The sequence below is a fragment of the Maniola jurtina genome, chromosome 4 (assembly GCF_905333055.1).
Source record: "Maniola jurtina chromosome 4, ilManJurt1.1, whole genome shotgun sequence".
NCBI lineage: Eukaryota > Metazoa > Arthropoda > Insecta > Lepidoptera > Nymphalidae > Maniola > Maniola jurtina.
The window spans coordinates 3,573,173-3,591,828 of record NC_060032.1 but is presented as its reverse complement, the minus strand read 5'-3'; the positions used below and the strand labels follow the sequence as shown (position 1 = coordinate 3,591,828).

The 18,656-nt window shown below is 36.9% G+C and overlaps 1 protein-coding gene across 2 annotated transcripts; it reads right to left on the bottom strand.

Moving 5' to 3' along the window:
• Window positions 1-319: 319 nt before the first annotated feature.
• Window positions 320-18,388, bottom strand: LOC123864664. Of its 2 annotated transcripts, none has more exons than XM_045905280.1 (13): window positions 18,127-18,388; window positions 16,173-16,244; window positions 9,237-9,436; window positions 8,365-8,425; window positions 8,218-8,282; window positions 7,859-7,868; window positions 7,225-7,277; window positions 7,121-7,142; window positions 5,984-6,024; window positions 5,378-5,408; window positions 4,829-4,999; window positions 4,078-4,185; window positions 320-425 (listed from the first exon to the last, which is right to left on the bottom strand). In XM_045905280.1, the coding sequence occupies exons 1-13, from the start codon at window positions 18,160-18,162 to the stop codon at window positions 402-404; spliced, it is 894 nt and encodes a 297-aa protein (XP_045761236.1). In that variant the 5' UTR covers window positions 18,163-18,388; the 3' UTR covers window positions 320-401. The 2 variants fall into 2 exon arrangements, with proteins under 2 accessions (XP_045761236.1, XP_045761235.1); XM_045905279.1 differs by lacking the exon at window positions 320-425 and adding an exon at window positions 3,346-3,451.
• Between the last annotated feature and the right edge of the window lie 268 nt (window positions 18,389-18,656).

Below are 18,656 nucleotides of genomic sequence, written 5' to 3'. Positions count from 1 at the left end.
GTGGGCAGGCCATGCTTGTCGTAGAGCGATGGCCGTTGGAGCCGGAAAGTCCTTGAGTGGAGACCGCGTTTAAGCAAGCGTAATGTGGGACGCCCTCCAGCACGATTGACCGATGATATTAAGCGGCTGGCGGGAAGTGGCTGGATGAGGAAGGCTGAGGACCAGGTGTGGTGGCGCTCTTTAAGGAAGGCCTATGTCCAGCAATGGACCTCCACAGGCTGATGATGATGATGATGATGATGAAAGAAGTTTAGTCTGGATGTTTCATCAAACCATGTTTTAAAATGTGAAGCATGATAATTGAAAAATAAACAAGTAGTCTGGTTTGAATATGAATCATTTTATTTTCAATACCTATGTTAAAAGGTTTTATTTGCAAGTACCAAGTACTTCATAGTCCACTAACTTAGTGGTTGAAAATCATCCTGCAAAAAAATTGTATTGTCTTAGCAACTTGCAACAATCATTGTTCCGAGCTGAGCAACTAAAACTTGCAGGAATTAACTTGCTGTGGTGTTAACATAGTGCAGGTAAGGTGCAAGTAACTAGCTCAAGTGTGAGACTATGGCAAATTGATCGTTTTATTATTTACTAGCTGATGCCCGCGACTTCGTTCGCGTGGATGTAGGTTTTTTAAAATTCCCGTGGGAACTCTTTGATTTTCCGGGATAAAAAGTAGCCTATGTGCTAATCCAGGGTATAATCTATCTCCATTCAAAATTTCAGCCCAATCCGTCCAGTAGTTTTTGCGTGAAGGAGTAACAAACACACACACACACACACACACACACACACACACACACACACACACACACACACACACACACCCACACACCCACCCACCCACCCACCCACACACACACACACACACACACACACCCACACACACACACACACCCACACACCCACACACACACACACACACACACACACACACACACACACACACACACACACACACACACACACACACACACACACACACACACACACACACAAACAAACAAAGGAGAATGATCATACACGGGCCACGCTTGTGTCAGAAGATAATTATTTTCATAATTTATGTTTTATTTTATAATTCAGTTTGGCATAAAAAATAAAGTGCTGACTATCCCGAGATTTTTTTCTCATTTTAAAAGTACTTCAATTGTTGCTATACAGAAATCCAGTCTCCATTTTTATCGGTAAACATACCATAGTGATGTTATTTTACGAAATCGATGGTCAAAATCGGTGGTGGTCGAGTTATAATCGATTAAAGACTATTATTTTCATAGTAATATTAAAAAAAATCGATATTTTTAACAAACCATCTTGATCGAATCGAATCAACTCGATAAGTGCTAGTTGCAGGTCTATGGTTTTTGCTTTCTGTCAATTTCGATAATTGCAGTCGTAGTGTTCAGATACTCTTTGATTGCAGTTTTCAGGGTGGTTCGAATTTAGATATTTTAATCCCATATCGTTGACCGTTGCGCTTTGTCTTGTACGTCGAGTTGAGAACTATATTTCCTTCGTATATATGCTATAACTTCATCATAAAAATATAGGTATAGGTAAATGCAATGGCACCTTGTACATCTTCAAATAGTGATTCATTGGGAATAACTATGTACTTGCACCATATTAGCAGCACTAAAATCGTCCTGGTGATATGTGGAAACTACTACCTACTTTACTTTACCTAATAAAACCTAAGTCGGTAAAAAAGAATTTTACTTAGAAAGATCATTTACCGCGACTTTTTGCAGCGGTACAATAGCAATAATAAGTCTTGCCTGGTCCGTGTGCTTTGCCCACTATTCTGTCTCGCTACTGTCGCGATTCATTCTAGAAAAAATCGCCGTGGGCGATGTCCTTTAGATATAGTTTTTTTTTTACTTATAGGTAGCTTGCTTTACAAATTCGAGGTGTGAGGTGGGTACCATAATTATAGTGAAACGGTTGACGGAACGACAATGTCAAGCGTTTACTATCGCGGTATAGAAGATTGAAGTTTTTTTTGTAAAGGCATAACGCGCGTAGTTTTTGAATAGCGTTTTTAATTACAGACTTCTGAAAGAATGCATGACATCACTGCATGCTTTTCTCAACCATAAAATATTTTTTAAATTATTTTTCTGAATGGCGCGCGATTTTTCCGTCATACGCTCCATACAAATGTCGTTTGGCTCTCATTCGAATATTAACGAATCGAACTCTATGTACCTACGCACGTTCAAGAAACAGTTTGTAGTTTGCCAGATTGTCGTATCTCTAAAACTACAGCCACACTTAGCTTTAGAGTTATAGGAGTTGAAAGATTAATTAATAAGTAGGTAAATCTTTGAGCCCGTGTAATTTTGAAGCTGAATATTTTAACGAAATTTTGAAAAATTACAGGCACGGAACTTATTAGTTTCTAGAACGTGTATCTAGAGTTTCCATTGACTTTTTTTAAATCGAAATCTACGCGAACAAAATTGCGGGCATCATTTAGTACGGAAATAAGTTGTAATACAGGGATCTCTATTTGAAAGGTAGGTATGGTGCGGGATTCTTTTCAAACATAGTCGTTCAATAAATGGATTCTCAGGAAAAAGAGGTTTTTCAGGAAGTGTCTGTGCTTCAATAGTAGGTACCTACACAAAGCGCCGTGGCGTGTTCCGTTTATTTAGAAAACTTGGATCGATTCCGGTACACCTTTGTGAAGATTTATCTTGCAATACATCGGAAGTTTTTTGCCCAGATTCTAAACAGCGTATGGAAGTGGTAGTGTGGACAAGAGACCTATTTCCAGGTGTGGATGGTTAGATAAAGGTTAGATAAAGAACTTTAACCAGTGTGTCCTTCCCGTCCTCACCTATGGTGCTGAAACGTGGACACTGACAAACGGCCTTATCCACAAATTCAAAGTTGCTCAGCGAGCTATGGAGAGGGCTATGTTAGGAGTTTCCGTGAGGGATAAGATCCGAAATGAGGAGATCCGCAGGAGAACCAAGGTCACTGACATAGCCCAAACTATTAGCAAGCTGAAGTGGCAGTGGGCAGGCCATGCTTGTCGTAGAGCGATGGCCGTTGGAGCCGGAAAGTCCTTGAGTGGAGACCGCGTTTAAGCAAGCGTAGTGTGGGACGCCCTCCAGCACGATTGACCGATGATATTAAGCGGCTGGCGGGAAGTGGCTGGATGAGGAAGGCTGAGGACCAGGTGTGGTGGCGCACTTTAAGGAAGGCCTATGTCCAGCAATGGACCTCCACAGGCTGATGATGATGATGATGATGATGAAAGAAGTTTAGTCTGGATGTTTCATCAAACCATGTTTTAAAATGTGAAGCATGATAATTGAAAAAAAAAACAAGTAGTCTGGTTTGGATATGAATCATTTTATTTTCAGTACCTATGTTAAAAGGTTTTATTTGCAAGTACCAAATACTTCGTAGTCCACTAACTTAGTGGTTGAAAATCATCCTGCAAAAAAATTGTATTGTCTTAGCAACTTGCAACAATCATTGTTCCGAGCTTAGCAACTAAAACTTGCAGAAATTAACTTGCTGCGGTGTTAACATAATGCAAGTTAGGTGCAAGTGACTTGCTTTTGTGACACCATGACAAATTGATCGTAAACGATTGTATTTGATTATATTTGAAACAGTACAGTTATTACAATTAACAATTGTAATCTCCGACTTTTGATTTTCGTAGTAAGTAGCTGGTCAAGTGCAAGTCAGTCTCACACACGAAGGGTTCCGTGACGAAGTAAAACTTTTTAATTTTCTTCATTTTTATGGCGACTATTTTGAAATTTTTATTATTTGTTGTTATAGTGGCACTAGAAATACACATTCTGACTTCTGTGATAACTAACTTTTTACTTATTTTGGTTCACGAGATACAGCCCGATGACAGACAATTGGATGGACGGACGGACGGACAGCGGAGGCTAAGTAATAGGGTTCCGTTGACGCCCTTCAGGTTCGGAACCCTACAAAGCTATTTTCATATAAAACGAGAGGGATTTTATCGATAGTGATGCATTCTGTCTAAAAATGATACTAGTATAATGATGCCTAATATAATTAAAGTAATCGGCTAACCTGGTTGTAATACCACCATTTCCTTCCAAAAAAGAATGCAGCTGCTGAGGGACCTTGGCTGTCAAATTTCGGTGCGTATGGATTTACATTCATATGACTCCCATCCATCTTTAACATAAATAAAACTTTAGGTCTATCTAATCTCCCTGGCTCCACTCTTAATTGCGGAAATACGAATACTTAATTACAACTTTATACCTATTACGGTTCATGAGATACAGTCCGCTGACAGACAGATGGACGGACCGCAGAGGCATAGTAATAAAGTCTTTTGGTCCCTTCGGTATGGAACTCTAAAAAACTAACGGTGACATCGCCAAACTTGCAGCAAAAACTGGTGTGACTTGAGGAGGGATATGCCCAAAAATGGATAAAATAGGGCTAACAAAAAACAAGAAGAGAAAAAAGGTCCCTGGCATAGTTAAGCGCTGCGGTTTTATTAGATAGAGGGAGGTCCCGGGTTTAATGCCTAGCAAAGGTTTGGAATTTTATAATTTCTAAATCTCTAGTTTGGTCTGGTGGGAGGCTTCGGCCGTGGCTAGTCACCACCCTAAGTACTGGCAAAGCCGTGCCGCCCAAGCGATTTAGCGATCCAGTACGATGCCGTGTTGAAACCAAAGGGTATGGGTTGAATAAAAACTGCCATACCCCTTCCAGGTTAGACGCTTTCATTTAAGACTGCATCATCACTTACCACGAGGTGAGATTGTAGTCAAGGGCTGACTTGTTTCTGAATTAAAAAAAAACTTACAACATGATTCCACATCCAATTCTGCTTATATTTGTCCTTGTGGACGGTGTACGGGTTTCCAGGGTTGCTCTCATAGTCCGAAGAATCAGAGGAATCAGACGTGTCAGTTGTTTCTGACTCTCTAAACTTGCTACTTTTTCCGCGCTTGGAGCTTTTTCTTCTAGTTGGCAACTGGTAAGTTGAGATTTATTATACAGGGTGTAGTCAGAAAGCTAGCAAAAACTTAGCATTATTATTAGACTACCTGAGCACAAACCAATGCCAATAACCATTTGCCTTATCTTGCAGTTTTAGAGATTAAGTATTTTTCAAACCCGCAATGTATAGCGTGCAAAACTTGGGCCAATGGTCCACCTACAACGCAGCAATGACTCCAAGTGGTCTATTTAAGGAAAGTTCCTTGACCTTTAGCGTCAGTCAGATGTTATATTTGATGACGCAAAGAAAAAAAACCTTTACATAAATACAGCTGGTTAAATAAACAGTTAAATATCAATTTAAACATAATAATTAGTAAATAAAATAGTCAAGTAATACAAAATTACCTACAGAAAAAATATTCGCGTTTGCTTCATTCGATCTGGAAAGAAAAGAATAAATAGTTAGGTGTTTGGCTGTGAAGCAATGTTCCAAATGTTACTCCTTCGCCATTCTACCACAGAGCAGCGAAAAACTGTGAACACTGGCATCCTTTAATGTGGTCAATCTACTTGCACGAAGTGTTTTTGCTCAACGTTTCTGAAACGAACCACCTTCTTCCGGCGTCCGTGTTTCCTGATATGTATTGGAACTCTCTAATGGCAATAATTACGGTAGAACAGTAGTGTTTGGACTTAAATAATTTTACACCTACCTATTTTGTTTTCTTGCGTAACTTTCAATTCTTTTTAGTTAATTAAAAAGCTTTAAGTTTGAAAATCTTTTTTTTTACTTTCAATTTATTGTATTTGCCATTTACACAACAGGAAAGAAAAGCTTATAATAAATTGCATTTCAACAGACGCTACTAAATCATATTCCCTACGCAATGGGCAAAAGTTTAAATCTGGGAGAAATAAATGTTTTCGATCGATTCGTCTGCGGTTTTTTGACAGGCTAAAAAAGTTGAAAAAACTTTATAAGCGTTCCGTTTGGAAAGTGAATTTTGATATTTACCCGTCTAGAGCTTCGCTGGCATTATTGTCGATATCGGACAGCTGTAAAAACATACAAAAAGTAAAAAATCGGGTGTCAACTGGGAACGAACTCAACCATAACAAAACTTTCCTTTTTTAAAGCCAGGGGGGCTTTAAAAAAATGAGAAATATTGAGTGAGATGAAATCCATACCCCATACTTACTAATATTATAAATACGAATGTGTTATATTTTGTGTTAATGTGTTATCTATCCCATATATCCTTTATCTTATCCATCCCGGAACCCTGCTTGCAACCCGGAAACGAACATAGGCTACCTACTTTTTATCCCGAAAAATCAGTTTCCGTGGGATTTTGAGAAACTAAAATCAGCACGGACAAAGATGCCAGCATCAAATCAATCAATGAAACAATCAATCAGCCTGTTGGCGTCCACAGCTAGACATAGGCCTTCTCAAGAGCACGCCACCACACACGATCCTCTGCCTTCCCCATCAACCCACTTCCCGCTATCTTCTTAAGGTCGTCAGTCCAGCGGGTTGGAGGTCGTCCCTCTCTGCGCTTGCTGATACGCGGTTTCCACTCCAGAACACGTCTACCAGCATCAATTCTTTATTACAAAACTAGAGAGTGCCCGCGACTTCGTCCGCGTGGATTTAGGTTTTTAAAGATTGTAACTGAACTAACGGGGTCCTAAAAAACTCTACCCTATTTTTCCTTCGGATCTTTCTAAAGATTACATTTTAAAACAATTTCATTAAAGTGGCACGTGTATCGTATAGCGGTAGGACCCCGTGTGATGTTGTGTCCATAATCCCGTAATAATAAGATCCCGTGGGAACTGTTTGATTTTCCGGCATAAAAGTTGATTATGTCAATAACAGGGACGCAAGCTACCTTGGTACCAAATTTCATACAAATCGTTTAAGCGGATGGGTATTTGGGAATCCCGTGGGAACTCTTTGATTTTCCGGGATAAAAAATAGCCTATATCAGTTCCCGGGATATAAGCTAACCCTGTACCAAATTTCTTCAGAATCGGTTAAACTGTTGAGCCGTGAAAAGGTAGCAGACAGACAGACACACTTTCGCATTTATAATATTAGTATGGATTAGTATGGATAAAAGCAAGAGCGAAAAGCAGGATTTCTTACCTCTCTTAAATCTTTCTTGAACCTGTTAAAATATTTGATAATGTACTACATACAGAAAAACTATTTTTTTTAAAGAAGGTAGATACTTTTGCATTTATACTTACGGATAGTCATATGCCATTCGTTTTAAATTCGCTGGATCAATTTCAATAATAACCTGAAATGAACACAAGTATAAATTAAAAATTTATGACAAGTGAAGGTTACCGTAACTAGCAAAGAGCTGATAACTTTCAAATGGTTGAACCAATTTTCTTGGATTAAGTATAGATAATTAAAATCGGTTCATTAGTTTAGGAGCTATGATGCCACAGACAGATACACAGATACACACGTCAAACTTATAACACCCCTCTTTTTGGGTCAGGGGTTAAAAATATGACCCTTTTCTAAAAGGTAATTTTACGGTTCAGTAAAAAGTTCTAATACATAAGTAAAGTTTAGATGTAGGAGGAATCTCCGGAAGTAATGTTCGGATTCTGAAAATCCTTTCACTGATAGATAGCTCCATTATCCTCGAGTGAGTGAGTAAATTATAGTACGCGGACGAAGTCGCCGGAAAAGCTATTGTTATAAAAGGTTAAGCTGACTAACTGATATTATTTTCAACGTATATGTACGTAAACGTTAGAACCCCATTAGAAATTTTGTTTTTGGAATTCAAATATCTATAGAAAATCTTGATAATTCAACGCGGACAGCGCCGTAGAAAAAGTTGGTGATTTATACAAAGCTTACCACAGGTTTCCTGTAGAAAATACATCAAACTGTAGTGGGTATATAATATTTATTTAAACAAGTGTAAATTAAAAATTTATAACACTCCCAACAAGTGAAGGTTACAGTAACTAGAAAAGAGCTGATAACTTTCAAACGGCTGAACCGATTTTCTTGGATTATAGCTAAGAACACTCTCGATCAAGCCACCTTTCAAACGAAAAAAAAAACTAAATTAACATCGGTTCATTAGTTTATGAGCTACAATGCCACAGACAGATATACAGTCAAACTTATAACACCCCTCTTTTTGGGTCGGGAGTTAATAAAAGGGTTTTTATCATTCGTGGTAGTCCATCATAATTATTATAGGTACTAACCTTTCCTGTTGAGTTGAATGTTTTTTCTTTTGAATATTTCGTATAGCTTTCTCCAACAAGTATGTCTGAAAAGCATCTTTTATGTAATCCATCTTAAATTATCAAAATGATATCTTCAGATTTGTAGGTTAGATATATTATGCTTACCAGGATATTTTCCGCTTTCCTAAAGTTCGTATACAGCAATCGTTGATTGGTTTTACCAAATCTGTAAATGGATAATAAAGATATAATAAAGAAATATAAAATATATAATAAAGAAAGATATAATACATAAAAGAGATAAATAAATTTTCTACCAAAATTTAATAATTTAGTAACTCTAAGGTAAGTAAAGTACTAATCTAAACTGAGATAATTTCAGAATGTGAAGATAATATTTGATGATAACGGGAAACGCTTTGTACTTTTTTTCTAACCTTTGTGGATAAAGTGATATTTTCCTCTACCAAGAGTATAATAATATAATGAGCTTTAGTTCATCGTTTTATGGTAGCAGCAATGGTAATCTTTGTGTTTATTGTTTGTATGTACTTATGTGCTATCCAATGAAAGAATAGTACTAATACTATACCTAATTCATGATTTTTTTTTTATAGTTGAAATAAATTTTATCTTATTAAGATCGCTGACCAATGATTAACTTAATTCTTATGTATAATATTTACGTCTAACTGTAAATAAAAAGTTTATAACACCCCCGACAAGTGAAGGTTACAATAATTAGAAAAGAATAACTTTCAAACAGCTGAACCGATTTTCTTGGATTAAAGCTAAGAACACTTTCGATCAAGCCAGCTTTCAAACAAAAAAACTAAATTAAAATCGATTCATTAGTTTAGGAACTACGATGCCACAGACAGATACACAGATACAGACGTCAAACTTATAACGCCCCTCTTTTTGGGTCGAGGGTTAAAAAATGAGATCATGAAATGGAAAATGAAATAGGAATACGTGTATTTCCGTATAATTTTTATTTCATCCGCCCACTTAAGAATTGTGGTATTTCCACTTACGTTATTCCCAGATTTTTAAAATTTCCATACACGGCCATGTCTCCGGCGTCTTTGTGAGGGAACTTCACTGAAGATTTCAACATCCCTCTCGAAGGTCGTAACAAAGTGTGGCCTGGGTGTATGGGTTCTGCTTCAGGGAGATCCTCTACCGAGTGTGGTACACCAAGAATGTCTTCATCGCTATCGATGTATCGACGTCTCTAAAAATATCGATTTAGGCTGTACCAGGTACCTATAAAGGTTATAATTCGAATGCTAGCGAAAACTTAGCGCTATCATTATACTACCTAACTCAATCCAATAACAATAACCACTTGCCTTATACTTGTTGGTAATGTGATGATTTAGTATTTTTTTTCCGCGTTTATTTTTAATTTTTTTTAATTTACAAGTGTAAATTAAAAATTTATAACACCCTCGACAAGTGAAGGTTACAGAAACTAGAAAAGAGTTGATAACTTTCAAACGGCTGAACTGATTTTCTTGGATTATAGCTAAGAACACTCTCGATCACGCCACCTTACAAACAAAAAAAAACTAAATTAAAATTGGTTCATTAGTTTAGGAGCCACGATGCCACAGACAGAAAAAACAGATACACAGATAAACAGGTCAAACTGATAACACTTCTCTTTTTGGGTCGGGGTTTAAAAATACTCGGAGTCAGTGCCCCGCTTACGGCGCGGCATTGAGCCTCGGCACCTATTTACTCAACGTCTGTTGATCTTTAGCGTCAGCGAGATATTTGCAAGATATTGAGAGATTTTAAAATTAGAGTTTTAATGTTTTTTCGCGTTTTTGTGATATCTTATCATAGTAATCATCAGTACTATCACCTGTGTTCACTTTTGTTACCGTTTTAATTATACCCTGTATTTTTGATATCTTTTGATATTTTTTACTCTAACATGGCTAGTAGCAAATTATTTAACAGGGCTCTCTCCGTCACTTATACAATCGTAGCCCCAATTTGAATACTAAGCAACCAAAGTCCATGACATTTTGCAGACATATTCTAGAAAGTAATATCTGTGCCTGTGGTGTTTTTAATTTTTCTAAAAATATGTAGTTTTAAAATTACAGGGGCTCAAAGATTTGTATGTGAATTTTTAAGACGACGGACGAAACTCTTTGAAACGGAAATCTGGAAAACCACAGACATAGATATTAGTTTCCGGAACATTTCTACAAAACTCCATTGAGTATGATTGGTTAGTATTCCAATGTGAAATGAACTACGTTTGTATGGAGCGAGTGACGGAGAGACCCCTCTTAACACCGTCTAGCTGACCAAACACAGCCTTGCGCTGAAGAAACTTCAGAAAATATTTTCTATGTGAGGCACTACGTAGGTATTCACTTATTTTCACTTAGGTACTTCGTGTACCTGTAGATTATAGAAAATAAGTTGATCATAAATTTCGTTGTACTCTAAACGGATGCCGCGCAAGTCGTTTTGATAGAGAGATTTCATGTTTCTTAAAACTTCCGAAATTCTTTTATCCTTTATCAGGTGCGAAAGATAGATATAGATACTAGTAAATAAATGCTATTTAGAAAAACGTGCGTAAATTACCGCTCCAATGTGAATATGATATTATGTTCTGTAATAGGTATTAATTTGCGCGGAAAACCCCACTGAAAAACTTCCGCGCGCCTTTTTTAATCCCCGACCCAAAAAGAGGGGTGTTATAAGTTTGACGTGTGTATCTGTGTATCTGTGCATCTGTGTATCTGTCTGTGGCATCGTAGCTTCTAAACTAATGAACCGATTTTAATTTAGTTTTTTTGTTTGAAAGGTGGCTTGATCGAGAGTGTTCTTAACTATAATCCAAGAAAATCGATTCAGCCGTTTGAAAGTAATTAGCTCTTTTATAGTTCTGTAACCTTTACTTGTCGGGGGTGTCATAAATTTTTAATTTACACTTGTTCGTCAAATTATTTCCTGACATTAGACATTATCTTGATGGCATGAATAAATCTAGTAAACTAAGTTCAGAGTTCAGCAGCCAGTCACAAAATGGGTTTGTTGTTAAGTACGTTTGCCAATTTGAGAAAACTCGTTTGCTTTACAATAGGATTTAGTCGTCTAACAACATTATGCACTCTGAGTTGACCTTTGAAGCGGCCAAATACTAAGTAGATATAGTAGCCACGCAGCGCGAACCAACAGTTAGCAAACTCTTAGCATAACTGTAGGTTAGCATACCTTGTTTCTATTTTGTTCAAGACTTGGCTGAAATAATCAAGACGGAAGGTACGGTGTTTCGATGAAAGTCAGACTTTTAGTGACGTAACTTACGTGAATGTCTATCTAGACACTTAAAAATCACGGATTTTTGACATGGCAGATACTTACTCCAAAGCACATTTTTAACCCCCGACCCAAAAAGAGGGGTGTCATAACTTTGACGTGTCTATCTGTGTATCTGTCTATCTGTGTATCTGTCGGTGGCATAGTAGCTCCTAAACTAATGAACCGATTTTAATTTTTTTTTGTTTGAAAAGTGGCTTGATCGAGAGTGTTAACTATAATCCAAGAGAGAGAGTGTTAACTATAATTAAGAGAGTGTTAGCTATAATCCAAGAAAATCGGTTCAGCCGTTTGAAAGTTAACAGCTCTTTTCTAGTTACTGTAACCTTCACTTGTCGGGGTTCTTATACATTTTTAATTTACACTTGTACGTTTATTATTATCAATTCTACGGATTCTACATTGGGTTCTACGGCTTCTCGTTTGTCAGTCAAAATAATATTGTGTACCTAGTAATTATGTGCTATGTTTTATCCTTCCATCCTTCGATAAAGAAAAGAATTCAATATTAACAGGACTCACTCCATCACTTACTCCATACAATCGTAGTTCCCATTTCATTTGAATATTAAGCAACCAAAGTCCATGAAATTTTGCAGACATAGTCTAGAAACTAATATCTGTGTCTGTGGTGTTTTAGATTTTTCTAATAATATGTAGTTTTAAAATTACAGGGGCTCAAAGATTTGTATTTTTCTTTAAAAAAAGGCCCAACTTTGTGCTCGTTTTTCTAGACAATGGAGCAATTTAATGAAATTTGGAAAAACCACAGACCTAGAAAATTTAATGAATATTATGTAGTAAAAAAATTATCGTTATATATTTTATATTGTTATAATTGTGTGGGAACTACGAAAACCAGAAATTACACCCAGAAATCTTGAAAATTTCGTGCTGTCTCGATTTGTGCAAGCGGGGTGGTGAAGTGCGGGGGACGACACGTGAAACTGACAGAAACTGACAGTCTAAACACACGGGCCACATTTAGACTGCACCCAACTCCAAACTTGTCGATAGGTCTAACTAAATACACTGGTACATTTCAACTTGCGTTAGACGTATGCGTTACCTACTCAGACGTTGCCTGTAGATAAAAATATGTCTCATGTTTGCTGGCAATAGCGCATGCATCAAACCCTGCAAGTTGCAACTCTCTTGCAACCTATTCCTCACGCAATACGCACAGCTTTAATATTATAATTTTTGACAATGTATACTATATGTAATGCCATATCACAGGTCACTCTCTGATTTATTGCTAACAATTTACTTCCAAATGCAAAGAAATCTAAGTGTGTTGAATTCACACTGCCCAATACCAGGACCTTAAATGACATAATTTCATTGATAAATAATCATATGTTGAAAATAAAGGAGAACCCCGTGTTTCTCGGTATAATGTTAGATGCAAAGCTTCTATGGAACACCCACATATCAACACTTGATGGTAAACTCAGCTCTGCTGCTTACACTGTTAGAAAAATTCGACAGGTACTGACGTGGAAACTGCAAAAATTGTATATTTTGCCTATTTTCACTGTATTATGTCTTACGGACTCTTGCTATGAGATAAAGCGGTAGATATTGAAAAAAAAATGTATTACAGAAAAGGACAGGACGTGCAATTTATAATTTAAAACCGCGCGCTGCCATACAATAAAAATATAAGGAAATAAGTACCTTATCTATTATCTTATAGTAGCTTTTAAATATATTTACAACTAGCTAATGCCCACAGCTTCGCTCGCGTGGATTTAGGTTTTTAAAAATCCCGATCCTTTCATTTCCCAGAACAAAAGTTGCCTCTCCGTAATAGCCCGTCCCCGGGATGCAACTTGTTTCTGTATCACGTAAGAATATTTAAACGGATGATCCTTTTCAAATCCCGAGGGATCACCAGGATTTAGGAATGCAATTTCTTACAGCATCCTATACCTTCAATATCAATTAATAATCGACACTTTTTAAATCCCATTAGCTTTAGTAGTCAGGTCCCCTGCAACATCAGGATTGAGGAGTTGGAATCCAAATTTTTTATTGAACAATGTCGCAAACTTTCTTTATCGATTAAAAAAACTACCCAAAATTACGCAGTTAGGTTACCTGCCAAATTTCATGGTTTTGAGTCAACGGGTACCCTAGAGGTTTTCTTGACACACACGACGGACAGACAGATAGACAAAAAAGTGATCCTATAAGAGTTCCGTTTTTCATTTTGAGGTACGAAACCCTAGAAAACGTAGGAACGGCATTCCGAACCAGTGGTAAATTTGTCTGACCATCCAAAAACACTTTGAAGTTTACCTAAAAGTTTACAGGAATAAAAATTTATCATTGTATTCCATTCCATTTCATTCTATTCCATTCTGTTCAAAGATAAATAGATAATAAAAATATTTGTCACCGAAACAATAATTTACGATACATCAACCAATATCAATTTTACTGATGACAATCTGACTATTACCAAAGTGAACGACTACTATAATATCTATTATATACGACTAACATAATATGTATTATAAATTGTGTGCCGTTTGCATTCTCACTAGGTTCTCATTAAGTTTGTTTTATTTGGTTAAACTTTCTGGCATTTATATTGTTATGACGTTTAATTGGCAAACAGTCTGTTTATTGGCTCAAACTCAAAAATTCAGCCAATCACAACAAAGAAAACATTGTAATAATGATTGATGCAGCTTTCTGTAATTGAAAACAAAATATTTGACATTAACTTGAATGTGACAGTGTTTTCCGAATAGGGTTGCCAGAGGCCCCGTATTTTACTGGTTACCCCGTATTTCGGGATACAGAAACCTGGCTGGCGAAATCAAACACTGACGTTATGTCCAGTAGAAAGAATATTTTCCTTTTGCGGCAATGCGTAGCCGAAACCCACTCGATATTGATCATGGTCGTAGCCAAGGCAGCGGGGCTTGGTTTGAGGATGTAAGCCTTTTTTTATACAAGTTAGCCCGTGACTTTAATCTTTTCTAGTGGTAAGTGATGATGCAGTCTAATTTCTTGGCCGTTAGGGCCATAGTAACCATATAACTAGCCATGACCGAAGCCTCCCATCAGACCAGAAATTTAGAAATGGCGACTGCGCCTGGGAATCCGTCAAAAACCTAAGCCTAAAATAATACTTACACTATTTCTTGCATTTGCTTACCAATTTTTTTTGGAAATATATCAAACATTTCGCGCTCACTTCACTCGCGATTTGAATTTGTATTACTTGGTGTAAACTCCGCAATTTCGTTTGCATGAATTTAGATTTTAAAAAATTCCGTGGGGGATTTTCCGGGCTAAAAAGCCGCCTAAAAAAAAATGTCTGGGATGCAAGTTACCTCTGAATAGTAAGTACCAAAATTTTGGTAAAGAAGATGGGCCGTGAAAGGGTAGATAGGCAAATAGATATACTGTCGTATTCGTAATATTAGTATGGATAGGAAGCTTTAAAAATATAATCTTGCTATGGCTAAACTCGTTTCCCTTTCACTTTAATTTTTTCTGTATTGAACCAAAAACACTTACGCTCACTGCGCTCGCGCTTTTTTATTGTTGTATTTTATCTCACTGACAAATTGAAAGGTGAAATTTCACTAACCAGGTAATTAGCCCATAAAGTTGAGCGAATGTTTTTTTCCTCATGACAGGATTCAGTTCCGGCCCTGATAAAACCTCTCCCGCAATCGATTCCTGGCTACGGCCATAGTATTGATACTGTGAAGGTGGAATTACAAATTAAATGTAATTTTAAGTTAAAATGAAAAGATTGTATGCATGAAATGTATAACATTTTGCTTTACAAAACTTAAGAGTTTTTAAAAGCTATTTAAATAAATAAATCTTTTATTTAAAACCACATTGCAAACACAGTTCACTAATCAAGACACGGCAACATACGGAGAAAAAATACAAAACTTACAAATAAACTAAAATATCTAAATAGGCTTTCCATGCATTTCAGAGAGAACCACCGCCTATTTCTTTAAATACTTCAAATTTTCAAATTTCTTCAAATCTAAACCCCGTATTTTTGATGGTGGTAGCCTGTAAATCAAAAAGAGGCAGGTGGCAACCCTACTACTTCCTAGACAGAATTTAAAAATTGTTTTCATTACTCGGTATGCCTACTGCCATAGTGTGACAGAAAGTGTGACGGTAGTTGTGACCTCTGATTGGCCGACTCTCTTTCACTATTTGCTAAAATTGATGATTGCAACAACAATTTTTTCTTTTTTGTAATCGAAAACAGAACACGGACGTCAAACAGGTTGACTAATTGCAATCATTTCTGACCGGCTAACATTGTTCCGCTAGTGGCTAAAACTCACTGTCGCAGCAAGAACATGGTAAATTCAGCCAATCACAGCAATTTCAATTGGTTATCACAAATGTACCGATCTAGGAACCGAGAATGCACGAACCAGGGCAGATAGAGATGAGAACAATAATATCATACGTAGGAAATCGACGGGGGATCGTTGACAACGATAGCCTTAACGCTATTTTCATACACAATTAATTGTAAAGCAAAAGAATCTGTCTATTATTAGATAAAATATGTAAGCGGCGAATGTTAAAGGTCCATGATAAAATAAAAATAAAATACTTACTTGAATCAGGTCTATAAACCTTCTTAAATCCATCACACGTACATCTTTAGTTACTAATAGAGATATATTGTTCTAAAATAAATAAATATAGCACAATGTTATTGAAAACCTTTCCAAGTAGAAAATAGAATAAAAGCTCGCATTCAAAGATTTTATTGTTCTCTGCAGGACATTAAGGAATAAATGGAGCGCTGAACTTTAGTAAGTACCTATCCGTCTACAATGTCTCTTTTGCCCTTTAATAGAGTAGTTGGCCACTTGCTTTCTTTTTAACAGGGCTCTCTCCGTCACTGACACCATACAATCGTAGTTCCAATTTCATTTGAATATTAAGCAACCAAAGTCCATGAAATTTTGCAGATATATTCTAGAAACTAATATCTGTGTCTGTGGTGTTTTAGATTTTTCTAAAAATATGCAGTTTTAAAATTACAGGGGCTCAAAGGTTTGTATGTGAATTTTTAAGACCGCGTAACTTTGAAACCGAATATTTTAACAGAAATCTAGAAAACCACAGACATAGATATTAGTTTCTAGAATATGTCTGCAAAATTTCATGGACTTTGGTTGCTTAATATTCAAATGAAATTGGAACTACATTTGTATGGAGCGAGTGACGGAGAGACCCCTTCTTAATAGAGTAGTTGGCCACTTGCTTTCTTTTTAAGTAGATGCTTGCGCTTGAAATAAGAATTGCACTGTTTTTACTTGTTCCTATAGACCAAGTTAAGAAGCATTAGCTACAAAGAAAGTGTGCAAATTGTGAAATGTACAGCAGCTTTCATTCAAGACTAGCTGATGCCCGCAGCTTCGCCCGCGTGGATTTAGGTTCTTAAAAATCCCATGGGGACTTTGCTTTTCCGGGATAAAATGTCAATTATAGGGACTCTATCTACCTCGGTACTAAACATATAAATCGGTTAAGCAGATGGATGAGCCTTTAGGAATCCCGTGTCTTTTCTGAATCCTTTTTCCGGGATAAAAAGTAGCCTATGCCCGTCCTCGGTATATATGCTAACTATGTACCAAATTTCGCCAGAATCGGTTAAACTAATCGGCCTTGAAAAGGTAGCAGACAGACAGACAGACACACTTTAGCATTTAAGTATAATATTAAGTATGGAGGATAAATTGATGGTCGGCATTTTCAACCGATAGTTGTCCATTTGCTGATTATTATTATAGGTCTCATAAGTGTCTTGTATCCAGCTTGAACCCAACGGCTCCCTGGCACTCCCTAGAGATCATCTCTCCATCTAGTTGGGCAAAGCTTAGAGTCACTTAGCCAAACTCTAGGTCACTCAGCGAGTGATGAAGAGAGTTCTGCTCGGATTTTTCTTAGATCAAATTAGAAATGAGGACCTATAGAAGAATTAGTAGCCGACAAAGCCCAACGGGTTGCGAATAGAATTCTTCGAAATATGTATAGGTAACATAGTTCGTAGAACCGATATTGCGTGGGGTCCCAAGATGCAGGAATGGCGACCTTGCTGGAAAGCGCAGCCTTGGCAGACCTTACCGCCCTAGGTAAATAGGTGTATAGACTAGCATAATCATCACACTTAATATTATAAAGGCGAAAGTTTGTGTGTATGTGTGTATGTTTGTTACTTCTTCACGCAAAAACCACCGGACGGATTTGGCTGAAATTTGGAATGGAGATAGATAATATCTTGGATTAGCACATAGGCTACTTTTTATACCGGAAAATCAAAGAGCTCCCACGGGATTTCGAAAAACCTAAATCCACGCAGGCAAAGTCGCAGGCGTCGGCTAGTACCTACTAAATTCTTATATGTAAATGTGTGTCTCTATATCTTTTTTTTATCTTTTCACGGCTCATATTAAACTGAAATAGTACCTATAAAAGAGAGGTTTAATTTAGAGGTGTAATAGTACCTATAAAGGAGACCTTTAATTTTTTTTTTAAAGAAAAATTGATAATGTAACTTACAAATAATATAAAACACACAAATATAGCACATTTCATTTTCAACTATTTTATCAAAACACTTTTCTCATTTTCCTGGTAACCAACAATGCCTTTAACGATCTTCAAATTTCAAAACACGCTATTTTAGACTCTAAGACTTGGAAAATGGAGTTCAAAAATGATTAGGTACGTTTCATAAATCGCAGTGTAATCGCAGGTAATTGTTTTTGTATGTATAGATATAACTTAAGTTTGATTTATGTTTGTTTGATGTTAACTAAGTTAGCAAACCGTGAAATTGAAGATTAACAAAAAATACTGTGTAGGTTATTATAATAAGTTACCGTAGAACCTAAACTTGCCGCGGTAAATGTTGATATTATTTTCCAGTAAAACTCACCACTGGTCCCAGGAGAGAAGTTCTGGGCTTGATCCCGGCAGGAGTTCTGGATTTTATATTTTGTAAATTTCTGGTCTGGTTTGGTGGGAGGCTTCGGTCGTGGCTAGTTACCACCCTACCGGCAAAGCCGTGCCGCCAAGCAATTTGCCTT

Coding starts and splice junctions, on each gene's coding strand:
- LOC123864664 (XM_045905280.1), bottom strand. CDS start 18,162: ATGAAATGTGCTATATTTGTGTGTTTTATATTATTT. Junction 9,437..16,172: donor GGTTTATAGACCTGATTCAA/GTAAGTATTTTA, acceptor CGATATTTTTAG/AGACGTCGATACATCGATAG. Junction 8,426..9,236: donor TTTAAAAATCTGGGAATAAC/GTAAGTGGAAAT, acceptor ATCCATTTACAG/ATTTGGTAAAACCAATCAAC.